Source organism: Oryx dammah, unplaced genomic scaffold (genome assembly GCF_014754425.2).
Source record: "Oryx dammah isolate SB20612 unplaced genomic scaffold, SCBI_Odam_1.1 HiC_scaffold_20, whole genome shotgun sequence".
Lineage (NCBI taxonomy): Eukaryota > Metazoa > Chordata > Mammalia > Artiodactyla > Bovidae > Oryx > Oryx dammah.
The window spans coordinates 67,304,321-67,320,222 of record NW_024070204.1 but is presented as its reverse complement, the minus strand read 5'-3'; the positions used below and the strand labels follow the sequence as shown (position 1 = coordinate 67,320,222).

General features: G+C 46.4%; 1 protein-coding gene across 1 annotated transcript in view; it reads right to left on the bottom strand.

The window, feature by feature from the left end:
- The window catches only part of STK10 (serine/threonine kinase 10), a 128,583-nt gene that overhangs the window by 18,254 nt on the left and 94,427 nt on the right, over positions 1-15,902 (bottom strand). The window contains exons 11-12 of the mRNA XM_040262752.1: positions 12,300-12,423; positions 11,507-11,686 (exon numbers count right to left, since the gene is read on the bottom strand). Coding sequence (XP_040118686.1) covers positions 11,507-11,686; positions 12,300-12,423 — 304 coding nt within the window. The remainder of the gene's footprint in view (positions 1-11,506; positions 11,687-12,299; positions 12,424-15,902) is intronic.

Sequence of the window (15,902 nt, the reverse complement as noted above, 5' to 3'; positions counted from 1 at the left end):
TAAGTGCTGTTTTTGCTGTCTGGTATCCATGCCCCTTCTTTTGATGACAGTATCTCAGTTTCATTTAGGGCAGTGTTGCTCAACCTCCTTTTAAACAGTTGTCCCCTCAGAAGCCCTTCTCAACATTGTTTTATAGTTACCGACCTCCATGAAATGTTAATCCCACAAATAACACTGTCAATCTGTTAAACCATATAATATCTAAGACGTTTTTAATTCCTTGGGGGTGATATCACCCTGGCTGAGAACGCATGTCTTAAGTAGCTCCCACTCAGCATCTGAGGTTCAGGTATAACTGATGCCTCAACCCCAACTGACCCCAGGCTGAGCATAAGATCGAGGCTGTCTATCAGCATATTCCATGCCTTGGCATCAGAGACTGGTTCAGAGATGAGCAAGCAGTCCTCACCAGACTAGTGAGAGCTTCAAGATGTTTGCTAAACTATTGGGGAAAGCCACTCTCTGCCCTTCAGGGTTGCTGATCCGGGAGGATGTAGGTCATGGTGGGCCACTCTGGAGGGATCTGCCCGAGACAGAATCAACTCAGGGAAGCAATGTTAAAAAATGAGGAAGGTGACATTTCTGGCTTCCTGGTCAGAGGCTAACAGTATTCTCAAGCCAGCCAGAAGTGGGTTTCTGTCTTTGATAACAGAAGAAAGAGAAGAGATTCATGACACTTCTCTGTAAGGAACCTAGATTTCCTCAGTTTTCTGTGAATAACTTATATCTTTACAGGCACGTGATATCTCAAAACATACACTCACTGACAGGTTCCTTAGGAGCAGCAAGTGAGGGTAAAAATACTGTGATTAAAAAAAGAGCATTCCAGGAGAGTTCTGCTTCTGACATAATGAGGTAAGTCAATACAACCTCTCTTTCCTGCTGAAAACAATGAAAAAATCTGGATAAAATACAAAAAGCAACTACCTGAGGACTCTGAAAAGTAAACAAAAGAAGGTGACTATGAAAGGGAGTCAAGACTTAGAGAAGGGCTGGTACTGAGGGTGAGTTTCCTGGTTTTTCTTTTTCCTTTTGCTCTCCTAGCTTTGCCCCAGTCCTGGACAGTGATGCTGTGAAAAAGTAGGTAAAACCCTAACAAACCTCATGTTTCTTCTGGCCAGAGAACCAGGTGAGAGTCAATAAAATGAACAAACCTGTAGCCAGATTGACAAAGGAGGAGGACGACAAGGAGAGGGAAAAGGAGGCAGAAGAAAAAGAGGATACAACACAAACCACCACATGAGGCGTGAAGAGCAACCACCACAGGCCCCACAGCCATGGAAAGCGCACCAAGCGAGCCCCAAGAGCAGCTCAGCCCATTCGGCGAAACAGACAAATCCCTTGAAAGTACCAAAGCACATTCAGGAAGAAATAAATAACTAAAACCAGAGCAACATTCAAAGAAAACCACAGACCAATATATTCTCAATGAATACAGACTCAAAAATCCTCACCAAAATAATAGCAAATTCAATCCAGTAATATATCAAAAGGAAAATACATAATGACCAAGTGGGCTTTATCCCAGGAATGTAAAGCTCATTCAATATGTGAGAATCAGTCAATATAATTCACAATATCAGTACACTAAAGAAGAAAAACTATATGATCATATCAATATAGGAAAACCATTTGCTAAAATTCAGCATCCATTCATGACAAAATCTATTAGCAAACTAGAAACAGAACGGAACTTCCTTAATTTGAAAGACAGCATCTACAAAAACCCTAATGCTAACATCATACTTTACTATAAAATACTAAATGTTTTCCCCTTAAGACTCGGAACAAGGCAAAGATGTCCACTTAAATTAATAGTAATTAAAATTAATAGTAATTGCTGTTTAACATCCCACTACAGGTCCTTGCCAGCATGATAAAGCAAGAAAAATAAACAAAAAATATATAGATTAAAAAGAAAGAAATATGATAAACAATACGGTCCTACTGTACAGTACAGGAACTACATTCAATATCCTGTGCTAAACCATGATAGAAAAGAATATGGGCTTCCCTTGTGGCTCAGCTGGTAAAGAATCCACCTGAAAGGCGCGAGACCTGGGTTTGACCTCTGGGTTGGGAAGATCCCCTGCAGAAGGGAAAGGCTACCCACTCCAGTATTCTGGCCTGGAGAATTCTATGGACTGTATAGTCTATGGGGTTGCAAAGAATATGAAAGAGAATATATATTTATGTATAACTGAGTCACTTTTCTTTACAGCAGAAATTAACACAACATGCTAAGTAAACTATACTTCAATAAAAGATTTTTTAAGAAAATAAAAAAGAAGAAATAAAACTGTTTGCAAAATTGTTGTCTATGTAGAAAAATCCCAAGTCTGTTTTTTCCGAAAGTCCTAGACCTCACGAGTTTAAGCGAGATCAATATACGGGCTCAATATACCAATATTTTCCTATACTCTAGCTTTGACATTAGAAATTGACATTAAAAAATAGTATCTTGTACAATAGCACAAATGAACTAAATATAATTCTAACAAAATATATGCTGAATTTGTATGCTGAAAACTATAAAACACTAAGGGAGGATGTTAAAGACGACCTAAATGAATGGATATATTATGTTCATAGAAAGGAAGGTTCAATATTGTTCTGATTCCATTCTCCCTAAATTGATCCATGAATTCAACTCAATCTCAATCAAAAATTCCAGCAGATATTTTTACAGAAATCAAAAAGCTGATTCTAAGATATATATAGATGGGCAAAGGAACTAGAATAACCAAAATAATTTTGGAAAAAAGGAATAAAGTTGGAGGACTCACACTACCTGATTTACTGTAAAAATATATTTATCAAGACATCATAGAATTGGTGAAAGGTAGACAAATAGATCAATGGAACTGCATATAGTCCAGTTATAGACACACACAAATATATGGGCAATTGATTTTGCATGAAGATGTAAAGGCAGATCAATGGAGAAGGAGAGTCCTTTCAGCAAATGGTGCTAGAAAACTGGACATCCACAGGCAAAAACATTAATAACGGTGAACCTCACCCACACATTACACATCTAACGTAAAACTTAAAACTGTAAAACATCTGAAAGAAAGCATGACCCTGAGCTATGCAAAGATATCTTAGATGTGCCACTAAACACACAATCCATAAAAGAAAAAATGATAAAGTAGACTTCCTCAGAATAAGTACTTCTGCTTTCTGCAAGACACTGTTAGAAGAACCAAAAGACAAGCCACAGAGGGGCAGCAAACATTTGCAAAATATGTAAATGACAAAGGACTGTATCCAGAATGTAAAAATAACTGTCAGAATTCAGTAATAAAAAAATAAAGAAATCACCCAGCTAAATAAATGAGCAAAAGATTTAAACAGGTACCTTGTCAAAAAAGATATATAGACAGCAAATTAGCACATGAAAAGATATTCGACATTAGTCACTCAGTTCAGTTCAATTGCTCAGTCGTGTCCGACTCTTTGCAACCCCATGAATCGCAGCACGCCAGGCCTCCCCGTCCATCACCAACTCCCGGAATTCACTCAGACTCATGTCCATCGAGTCAGTGATGCCACCCAGCCATCTCATCCTGGGTCTTCCCCTTCTCCTCCTGCCCCCAATCCCTCCCAGCATCAGAGTCTTTTCCAATGAGTCAACTCTTCACATCAGGTGGCCAAAGTACTGGAGTTTCAGCTTTAGCATCATTCCTTCCAAAGAAATCCCAGGGCTGATCTCCTTCAGAATGGACTGGTTGGATCTCCTTGCAGTCCAAGGGACTCTCAAGAGTCTTCTCCAACACCACAGTTCAAAAGCATCAATTCTTCAGCGCTCAGCTTTCTTCACGGTCCAACTCTCACATCCATACATGACCACAGGAAAAACCATAGCCTTGACTAGACGGACCTTTGTTGACAAAGTAATGTCGCTGCTTTTCAATATGCTATCTAGGTTGGTCATCACTTTTCTTCCAAGGAGTGTCTTTTAATTTCATGGCTGCAATCACCATCTGCAGTGATTTTGGAGCCCCCAAAAATAAAGTCTGACACTGTTTCCCCATCTTAATGAAATACAAATAAAAAGTCACAATGCAATTTCATTTCCTATCAGAATGGCAAAAATAGAAAACATCAAACTGATGATGCCAAGCGCTGGTGATGATGTGGAGCAACTGGAATGGATGCATTGTTCTGGAGATGTAAAATAATACAGACTCTTTTGGAAAAGGTTGGCAGCCTCTCCTAAAGTTAAGCATACACTTAACATATGACCCCAAAAGCCTACCAGCTATCCTTTATCGTCTTCTTTCAGTTCTCGGGTGTCTTATTTCATGGCTTTAGGTTTGTAATCCAAATCCTGCCCCTGTATTCTTTAGCCTTCTTTAGTCGTAGATTAGGGTTTCTCAACTTTGGCACTATTAACTTTTGGAGCCAAATAATTCTTTGTTGTGGGGGTTTCCTATGCACTTTAGAATGTTAATAGCATCTCTGACCCCTACCTACTAGATGCTATAACACCTTCTCCCCAGTCATAACAACCAAAAATGCTTCTAGATATTGCCAAATATCTAGATGGGGATGGACAAAAGAGTCCCTGGTTGAGAACTACTGTCTTGGACATCCTCATAAGATATCTCAAAAACTGCATTTGTGCCACTTCACCTTCCATATCCAAGGGCTCCCCTGGATATCTGGTACATGATGATAATTTAGCACCTGTCTAGAGTTTGTCAAAATGCCACTGACAGCCCCATTCAAGGCATCACACAGTTGAAAAGACCCACTAGCTAGAAGGGTGCTTTTCAAGCTTGATGAAGTAGTTTTCCAGGACAGATGAGAAGCAGCAGTTTAGAAAGGGTCTGGAGGTTTCTACTAAAGGCACTGAACACTGTGAGAAGTGTTATACCACTCAGTGGAGGGAGAGACCAGAAGAACATCCAAACTCGAGCTGCATGGGGCTACTTGGCAAAAGGGCCCTTGGACTTACTCTAAGAAGCCCCTGAGGGCAGGGATGTACCAGCATCACTCTGACTGAGGGCTATAAAGAAGGCTCTCTACTCAGTGTCAGAAATCCTGCTTTCTCATCCAACTGCCCATCTTTGGAACAGTCCCTGGACTTGTTTCCCATTCTCTCATCAGAAAAAATTATCTGGCTTTTAACTAAAATTTCCAGGGTCCTTCCAGGAGTATAATTCTGTGGATCCAGACTATTTAAGAAGTAGTTAAATTATGTTTAATGAGTTTTGCCTAGGAAGGCAAGGAAACAGGGTTCTGGAAAGATTTCCTTTAAGACTGCATCTGCTTTCACATTTAGGGGATCTAAGAAGTAAGCTACAATCGTCAACTGAGTTTCTCATGGATGTTAAATATACCGTGTGTACGGGCAGTGAGAAGCAGACCATCAGTTCCATCATCACAAAATATATTTATTATATTTCTATGGGCAGACATACACAGTACTGGGTTTAATCACTTGAAACAAAAACGAAGAATAAATATGTCCCCATTCAACTAGCTTACTAATAATGATTTTTCCTATACGCATACCTCCTAAGTGCAGGAAGGTCATTAGTATGATAAATATTTCATAATAATTGCTGTAACCTTGAGAGTCCCTTGGACTGCAAGGAGATGCAACCAGTCCATCCTAAAGGAGACCAGTCCTGGGTGTTCATTGGAAGGACTGATGCTAAAGCTGAAACTCCAATACTTTGGCCACCTCATGCGAAGAGTTGACTCATTGGAAAAGACTCTGCTGCTGAGAGGGATTGGGGGCAAGAGGAGAAGGGGACGACAGAGGATGAGATGGCTGGATGACATCACTGACTCGATGCACATGAGTTTGGGTGAACTCTGGGAGTTGGTGATGGACAGGGAGGCCTGGCGTGCTGCGATTCATGAGATCACAAAGAGTCGGACACGCTTGAGCGACTGAACTGAACCATGAAAGAGGCCCCAGGAGGCATCTCAAGTTTTACCCTCTGTTATTTCTGTATGTTTTCTATGCCTGAGACCAAATCATGACCAGCTTTCTCACAGTCAATGGGTGGTAGGGAAATGGACAGGGTGAACCCTGCCTTGCTCTGAACTGGTTAAAGAAAAGTCCTCACTGGGCCCTCTCTGGGGGTCCAGTGCTAAAGAATCCAGTGCCAATGCAGCAGACGCAGATCTGATCCCTAGTCTGGGATGGTTCCACATGCCGTGGGGCAACTAAGCTCGTGTGCCACAACTATTGGAGAAGGCAATGGCCCCCCACTCCAGTCCTCTTGCCTGGAAAATCCCACGGACGGAGGAGCCTGGTGGGCTGCAGTCTGTGGGGTCGCTAAGAGTCGGACACGACTGAACAACTTCACTTTCATGCATTGGAGAAGGAAATGGCAACCCACTCCAGTGTTCTTGCCTGGAGAATCCCAGGGACGGGGGAGCCTGGTGGGCTGCCATCTATGGGGTTGCACAGAGTCGGACACGACTGAAGCGACTTAGCAGCAGCAGCAGCCACAACTATGGAGTTGGTCGTCTAGAGCCACTGAGCCCACACGGTGCAACCACGGAAGCCCACGCACCTAGACCCTGTGCTCTGCAACCAGAGAAGCTGCCACGAAGAGAAGCCCATGCACCACAGGGCCCCCACTCGCTGCAACTACAGAAAGCCCACGCACAGCAGCAAAGACCCAGCACAGCCAAAAATAAGAGAAAGATACAAACTTTTTTTAAAAGTCCACACAGATCTGAGTATGGTGCCCCTCGCCAGCATCCACGTGTGGATTTCTCTGATGCAGCCCTGGGCTGGCTAATGCACCCGCCGATATTTCAGTCTGCTCACCTGGGCGTCCTACCCATTCCCACTTTCGTCCCTCACCCCTGCTGGTGCATCCTAACCACCAACCCAAGGGCCATGGACAGGCAGTCTCTACCCAAGCCTGCCATTCCTACTGGGCTTCGCCTGCACAGAGGTGACCTTTGCAGTCAAAGAAGGCCTTCTGACTATGGAGTAGGCCATGGCAGGATATGGAATCTTCGGACACTTTGGGGGGTGTTCCATGAAGCAGAGCCTTTCACTGGTCCCACCAGCAGGAATCCTTAGACATAACAAGGATAACGGTAAGCATGCCCGAGGGGCCACCATGCCCTAAGTGCTTACGAGGTGCCAGGTGCCTGGCTGGCACTCTGTCATTTAGTCTGTATCTAGAACAGCCTCCCGGGGGATCCTGTCATTACCTGCTTTCACAGGTAATGACAGAGGCCTGGTGAGTTTAAGCAGCTTGCCTGAGTTCAGAGTCAGAATTCAAACTTGGGTCTCTGACTCCAGGCTCCACATAAGCACTCCAACATAATGCCCTTCTAACAGGACTCGCTTCTCTCTCTACAAGCTGAAGGAACCATCACTCTCCTATACGCCCTCGGATAGACACGTAGCGCGTTCTCAAACTTCTTAGAACCACGTGACTCTTCCCACATTGACAGCCTCTTACAACAAGGGCAAGTCCGAGGACAGGGGCTGAACATGATTTGCTCATCACTGCCTAGGTGGCAAAGAGCAGAAGCTTTAAAGATATATATGGACGAACAAAACCCCAGCAATTAGCCCTGGGAACCAGAAGCAAACGCCAGCCTACGCTTTGCCTGGCTGCACCATGAAGCCAATTGAAGGCAGCAGCTCTGTTTAACCTGTAGGCCAGATCCTGGCCACAAGAGTGCTTCATGGAAGGACAGGAATAGGATCACAGTCCTACTAAAAAGCAGAGGCCAAAGGCACAAAGACGTCAAGCGTTTTCTTTCTGTGAAAACTTTCTGAAGAAAAACACCCAGGAAATAAGAAAATTTAAAAAACTGAACCTGAGCAGAAGCCTAAGTACCAGACCCCACACATGGCCTCAGAATTTAGTTCAGGGAGTTCAGCTTGGTGCGCCTAGAGGGGTGGGCTGGGTGATGGCGGTGGGAGGGAGGGGATAAAGGTACATGTATAGCTGAGCCACCTCGATGTACAGCAGAAACTGAAACAGCATTGGAAAGCAACTCTATCTTGATTTAGAAAAGAAAAAAGAATTCACTGACAGGCTAAAACCGCACCCCCTCACCAAAATCCTGCCAGCAACAAGAATTTTCAACTTTGTTAAACATCAGTGCCGGCAAAGGAAGAAACTGTGGCAACCTCCCACTCCTTCCCATCCCAGGCCCTGCCTCCGCAGCCAGCTCTTTTTCCCACTCTTCAATCCCCACAACTCCTTCCCCCCCCCCACCCCCACCCACACAAAGCATGTACACACGGGGGCAGGGTGAGAAACCAGGAGGAAACTGGAATCCACAGGGTACCTACTTCTCACCGAATGCTCACAGCATCTGTGAGCAATGCACGGTTAATAGCAATGAATCAAATGCAAACTCCTGCTTAGGAGTTACGTCTGTGCATGATTTGGCCCCTACCTGATTTTATCCCACAGTCACCTCCCCAGTGCTTCCAAATCGCCTACCACCCTGACCATTTTTCAGCTCTTTGCACACCCCAAGCTCTTTCCCATACCTCAGGGCCTTTGCATATGCTATTCTACCCTCCTGGAAGCATCCTCTTATCCAGAGGATGCTGGCTAACCAGCCTATTTGCTCTCACAGCAAGTATTACTATGTAACGGGCAGCGGTTTCATTTATTTGATATTGTACTTTGTTTCTCTGGCTTCCCTGGAAATTAACAAACTCCTTGAGGGACCCTATCTATTTTGTTCATTACAGTGACCCTGGTACCCCATTCAGTGCCACACAGGTAGGTACTCAACACAACAGTCCCTGAATAACTCACAGTGACAGAAGACAGCCAGAACTCAGGCAAGAACTCGAGAATATCATTGGTTTGGTTCCAGACAACCACAATAAGGTGAAGATTGCAATGGAAGATTGCAATGAAGCAAGTCCCGTGAATTTTCTGGTTTCTCAGTACATAGGAAAAGTTACGTTTACACTATATTGTAGTCTGTTAAGCGCGTGAAAGTGAAAGTGAAGTCGCTCGCTCAGTCGTGTCCGACTCTTTGCCACCCCATGGACTGTGGCCTACCAGGCTCCTCCGTCCATGGGATTTCCAGGCAAGAATACTGGAGTGGATTGCCATTTCCTTCTCCAGGAGATCTTCCCAACCCAGGGATTAAACCCGGGTCTCCCACATTGTAGGCAGACACTTTACAACCTGAGCCACCAGGGAAGCCTTTAAGTGTGTTATTACATGCATGTCTTAAAAAACTGTATATAACATAAACATGTTTTATTGCTAAAAAATGCTAGTCATCATCTCAGCCTTCAGCGAACTGTAGTCCTTCTGCAAAAATAACCATCACCGATCACCATAGCAAATATAGAGTCTGAAATGTTCAAGCATTACCAAAATGTGACACAGAGACAGGAAGTGAGTAAATGCTATTGGAAAAAAATGGTACAGAAAGACTTGCTCATGGGAGGGTTGCTACAAACCTTCAATTTGTAAAAAGAAAACACAACATCTGCTAAGTGTAATAAAACAAGGTCTGCCTGTAGCTTGTCCGAAGCCTAGCTGTCGAGCCCCAGTGCCAAAGACTTGGAAACAAGCCTGCCTCCCAAGCCTGTGCTCCCAGCACTGGAGCTGTGGATATGTTTAGTATCAGCCCCTCCCCTCACAACCCCACATATCTCAGCCCACAAGCCCATCTCTCAGCAGAAGGTTCAGGACCAGGGTAAGTCAAGGCCTTTGGAAGGAAAGCTATGACAAACCTAGACAGTATGTTAAAAAGCAGAGACATCACTTTGCCAACAAAGGTCCATATAGTTAAAGCTATGGTTTTTCTAGTAATCATGCATGGATGTGAGAATTAGACCATAAAGAAAGCTGAGCATTGAAGAATTGATGTTTTCAAACTGCAGTGCTGGAGAAGACTCTTGAGAGTCCCTTGGACAGCAAGGAAATCAAACCAGTCAATCCTAAAGGAAATCAATCTCGAAATATTCACTGGAAGGACGGATGCTAAAGCTGAAGCTCCAATACTTTAGCCACCTGATGTAAAGAACCAACTCACTGGAAAAGATTGAAGGCAGGAGGAGAAGGGGACAATAGAGGATGAGATGGTTGGATGGCATCACCTACCCAATGGACATGAATTTGAACAAACTCCAGGAGATTGTGGAGGACAGAGAAGACTGGTGTGCTACAGTCCATGGGGTTGCAAAGAGTCAGACATGACTTAGTGACTAAACGACGACAAAAAGTGGAGGCGCTCATCTCGGGCACAAAGGAGCATATATACAATTTTAGAAACTCAAAATTCATGCCAAAGAAACCATGAACAAAAAAGCAAATACAGACAGGATCAAGTTCTATACTTGTAGGGCTCAGCCTCATCGTCTCACACTAAATCCTGGCTCTATCAGATCCTGCCTTTATTTTAAATAGCTGATAATCTGTTCATTGTGAATTTTTTTTATTTTTGACCATGCCATGTGGCTTGTGGGATCTTAGTTCTCCAACCAGGGATTGAACCTGGGCCCTCGGCAGTAGAAGTGCAGAGTCTCACCGCTAGACTTACAGGGAGTAACCCGTGATGAATATTTTACACTAATTTCTATTTTAAAACATTGCATCAGAGTACTATTTATCTTGATTTAGGAGTTTTACTGTACCTCCTTAAATTCTGTGCCCTAGGCAAGTTGTCTCATCAGCCAGTGGCTCCGATTCCCACAGGCAGCCACTGGAGGCCTGGATTCATCACATGTCATGTCCGACACAGTAAAGTCTGGGCCCTGGGCTCTGCAGGCCCTGAAAAGCACCATGGGCCGCCCCTAGAAGCTGCTCCTACCATCCCCACCTGGAGATCGGGAGCAGCTGGATTAGGACGCCCTGCCCTAGGTTCTACCCTCCTCGATCCAATCCTTTCTCCTGAGGGCTCAGGAAAGAAAGTCTGGCCCAGCCTCCAAGTGTCTGGCTCCACAGGGGAGGCGTGGGCTGCTCTCTAGGACTCAGATGCCCTGCCCTGGGGCAGGCCTCCCTTCCCGTGTCTCAGGACCGTTACCTCTTTGCCACTTCCGCTTCCAGCTGTGTGGGGAAAGAGGGAGAAGAGGCACGTGTGTCCAAGCGAGGGAGCTACTCTTCCAGGAGAAGGGAGAGTCAGGCATGGAGGATGTGTGTGCGGCCACTCAGCACTCAGCTCCCTGCCTGGTGACAGCATCTCAAGTTTCCCTAAGCCGCCGTCCCTTCCCTCGTCTCTGCTCTCTTCCAGCTCAGGCTGCTAAGCTGGGGGGATATAGAGGAAGTGGCCTGAGGCCACAAGACAAGGGCCTGCCTGGAGCCAAGTCCATGCAGAGGAAGGCAGAGCCCAAAAGACGGAGAAGGGGCTCCTGATGGCATGGCTGGGGGATGCGGAGCCAGACATCCCTGAACATGCACTTTTCAGGTATATAAGCTCCTCCAAATCCCCTCTATTGCTGAGGCAAGGTTGAGTTGGAGTTTTGGTCATTTGCAACCGAGAGGGCCCTCATCCTCCCAGGGCGCCCTGCCTCCGCCCAGCACGTGTTCACCTCCTTCTTCATCAGCTTGAGCTGCTCCTGGAACTTGGCACAGTCCCGTTCCTGCTCCAGGCGAATCCGCCTGGCCTCTTCCCGGCGGCGCACCGCGTGGTCTTGCTCCATCTTCTCTACTTGTTGCTTTTGCTGACGCTCCAGGTTCTCCAGCTCTATGTCAAAGAACTTCTTCTTGGCCTAGAAGGAACAGAAAGGGAAAGTTAGGAAAGTCACCTGGGAGGGAGATGGGGAAAGCCCAGAGGCTGTGTTCGCACGTGGGCTTGAATCCCAGCTCTACTATGTGTGACCTGAGGCAGGTCACCTAACCTCTCTGAGTCTGTTTCTAGATGCGAAAATCTGCCTCGCAGCGCTGTCGCGTGGGGCTCGATGAAGGCCGCGTCCCCTCTGGAGGCCCTGCCAGGCCGTGTCCCCTCTGGGGGCCCTGCCAGGCCGTGTCCCCTCTGGGGGCCCTGCCAGGCCGTGTCCCCTCTGGGGGCCCTGCCAGGCCGTGTCCCCTCTGGGGGCCCTGCCAGGCTGCGTCCCCTCTGGAGGCCCTGCCAGGCCGTGTCCCCTCTGGAGGCCCTGCCAGGCCGTGTCCCCTCTGGAGGCCCTGCCGTGTGGCTGAGACCAGCACTGTGGCCCGCAGGCGCCACTGCGTTTACAGGTCGATGCCTGATGACATCAGGAAACCAGAGGAACAGGGAGCTGTTGTGACTCATTCTCCGTGCCCAATCATCCTCATTCAGCAACTTCTGCTTAAAGAAAATCAGGAGCCAAGAAGCCCTCTGGGCCCATCTCTCCTCACACTCACGTTGACTTCTTGTTCAAAACGCTTATGCATTTGCTCCAGCTGCAGCTCATGCTTGCTGCTCAGTTGGGTTTGATTCCGATGTTCTTCTTTCTGGAGCAGCCGAAGCTCTCGGAGTTCCTGGCGCCTGAAGGGTAGAAGGATGTGGACATTCCAGTCAGAACGTGTCCTCAGTGGTCACATACATCATAGCTAAGGACACGGAAGGTGGGGGCATGGTGAGGCGTCACATGGTCCAGGACAGAGGTGAGACGAGAACTTAGAACTCACACTTTATTTGACATTGACTGACAGGCAAAACACGAATAATCTTGGTATATAAAGAGTGCTTACAAATCAATAAGAAAAACAGGAAGATCCTAATTTTAAAAAGCGGCACAGAGCATGAACAGACATGAAACAAAAGACAAAAAGGACATTTTAAATCATCTATATGGGTATGAAATTCAAATTAAAAACAAATGCCATTTCATGAAATAGGTAAGAATACAGGGGAAATTAATACCTTCCTATATTGCTGATGGACTTCCCTGATGGCTCAGATGGTAAAGTGTCTGTCTACAATGCGGGAGACCCGGGTTCAATCCCTGAGTCGGGAAGATCCGCTGGAGAAGGAAATGGCAATCCACTCCAGTACTATTGCCTGGAAAATCCCATGGATGGAGGAGCCTGATAGGCTACAGTCCATGGGGTCGCAAACAGCTGGACACGACTGAGCGACTTCACTTACTTACTTATATTGCTGATATGTACAAATTGACACATTTCTGGAGGGCCATTTGTCAGTAAGGTTATGTCTTTTGACATAGTTCCACTTCTGGATACTGATTCAAAAAAGAGATTCATAGATATACAGCAAAACTGAATAAGGATATTCACCCACTCCAATATCCTTGCCTGGAAAATCCCATGGACAGAGGAGCCTGGCAGGCTACAGTCCATGGGGTCACAAGAGTCAGACGAACAGTGACTAAACCACCACCACCACCATTCATAACAATGCTATTTATAATAGTACAAGATTGGAAACAGCTTACATGTCTGTCAATACAGATCGAATTAAATATGTCTATCTGATATAATTTTATAATTTAAATTTATTTATTTTAATTGGAGGCTAATTACAATATCGCATTGGTTTTGCCATACATCAACATGAATCCACCACGGATGTACACGTGTTCCCCATCCTGAACCCCCTCCCACCTGATATAATTTTATTCAATCATTAAAAATGAATTTCTAGAAGGTTATCAAATTACATGGGGAAAAAAATCTATGAAAAATGCAACAATTCTTTATAAACAGACAGGGACTGATCTCTACGTGAAAAAAGCAGGCTATTAAAGAGTGGGTCTATTACGCTACTGACCATCTGGTTGAAAAACAAAAAGGACCATATATATGTGTGCACATGGGCCTCTGCAAGTGTACTTTCCTATTTAAACACTGAGTGCTTCTGGAAGGATTGCACTGTGAAATATTAACACAAGGAAGGGAGCTGGTGGCTGGCAGAGAGTGAGTGAGGGAGGCGTTGCACTTTCACCCTCTTTTCCTTTTTGAGTTTTGAACCGTGGTGTTCTATTACCTACTCAGAAGGTAAATACAATAAAAATTTGACCCAAACCACACAGTGTACCTTAACTTTGGAACATATTTACTGTCAATGTGTGTGTGAGTGTACACACAGAAAAAATACTGGTGGCATGCATGCTCAGTCGTGTCTGGCTTTTTGCAGTCCCATGGACTAGAGCCCACCAGGCTCCTCTCTCTGTGGGATTTTCCCAGCAAGAAAACTGGAGTGTGTTGCCATTTCCTCCCCCAGGGGATCTTCCTGTCCCAGGATCGAACCTGAGCCTCCTGCGTTTCCTTCCCTGGCAGGCAGATTCCTTACTACTGAGTCACCTGGGAAGCCCACTGGTGGGATAAAGCCCACCTACCATGTTTCTTTCTGGGCAAGTCCATTAAAAATTGGTATGTATCCTTTATATAATCAGAAAAGAAATTAAAAGGATGGCAGAAGGAACGTGGGCCTCCTGGCAAGGAATGGGGATCCCTGGGCAGCCTGCGCTCTGCTCTAGTGCAGCACCAGCAGGCGCACCACGGCCACCCCCACTGCGGGCCTGCCCCCCAGCTCTGAGCAGGCAGAGCTCCCCAGCAACTGCCCACAGCAGCTGCAGGAGGGGAGGCCTCCCGCCGCAGAGGTCAGAGAGGCCTTGTCTGAATCGTAGCACTTTCCAGCCGGGTGCCCTCAGGCAGTGGCTCGGTCTTGGCACGCTCTTTCCCTGCATCTGTAAAATGGGGAGATAATCTCTTCCTCACAGGTTCTTTCAGGTTAAATGAGGTGATACCTGTAGCATCAGGTGATACTGTCTGACACACGGCAACCACTCCCCAAGTGGTAACTTCTCGAGTGATAACGAAGAAAAAGAGGCAAAGGCTGCCCGATCTCTGGGAAAAGCCAGAGACACTTTTTTACAGCTGTGTAAGCAAGCATCTCTGGGAGCCTCTGCATTTCGGGAAGAGAGGAGGCAGGAGGCGATTTCTGAGACATGGAAATCCGAACACAAGAGGAACTAAGGCTCAGAGAGCAACTGACAAAAAGCAAACAGAGCAAGGTAAGCAGCCAGCTTCTGACATCACCTCCTTGACCCACCAGAGTTCTCACAAGGGAGAGGCAGGCAGAGACAGGTCAAGAAGGAAAGAACCAGCTCCAGGAACTTTAGGGAAAACCAGAAAGAACTCTGGCCCAGCAGCCGCAAGCTGCACGAGTGACTATTCAGTGATACTGTTCAAAAGCCTACGTGGGACCCAAACCTCCGGAAATGCTAGGAGACCCAGGTTCAACCAGGGGCGTGGCAGAGTCTGACAGCCTGTAGGGCGGCCGGGCTCAGGCAAACAAGAAAAGTCTCGTTCTTTGAGAGCACCTCTTCTCCACCTCAGCTAAATCTCACCTTTGAAACCTGGGCAGCACCCACTCCTCTGCTGAGGAGGGAGGTGGGGATCCCGCCTCGGGGCCACTTTGAGATGCGGTGTGGTGGAGCTGGAATTTCACCCCTAGGAACCCAAACTGCCCAGAGGGGAGAGGACAGAAAGGAAATCCAGCCCCTGAGTCTGAAGCTTGAGGAGTGACTGTGAGAACAGAAGGCGGTGTTTTCAGCTGAGGGCAACCACAACCACCCCTCCCCTGGCCCCAAGCCTCCCCAGCACACACAGAGGAGGACACCAGCGCGTGTGTGTGTGCACACCCATATGCGTGTACACAGAAACTGTGGCCACCTGACGCAAACAGCTGACTCACTGGAAAAGACTGGGAAAGACTGGAAAAGACAGAAGGCAAAAGGAGGAGGGGGTGGCAGAAGATGAGATGATTAGATGGTATTACTGACTCAATAGACATGAATTTAAGCAAACTCTGAGAGACAGTGAAAGACAGGGAAGGCTCGTGTGCTGCAGTCCATGGGGTCGCAAACAGTCGGTCACAACTGGGCAACTGAGCTACAAGTAACGTCACTGGTGAAAAGTCTGCCTGTCATCCCCCTGGCTTCGAGAGGGGAGACGTGCCCCAAGGCATCCAAAACTCCTTCTACTGGGCTTTGGAATGTC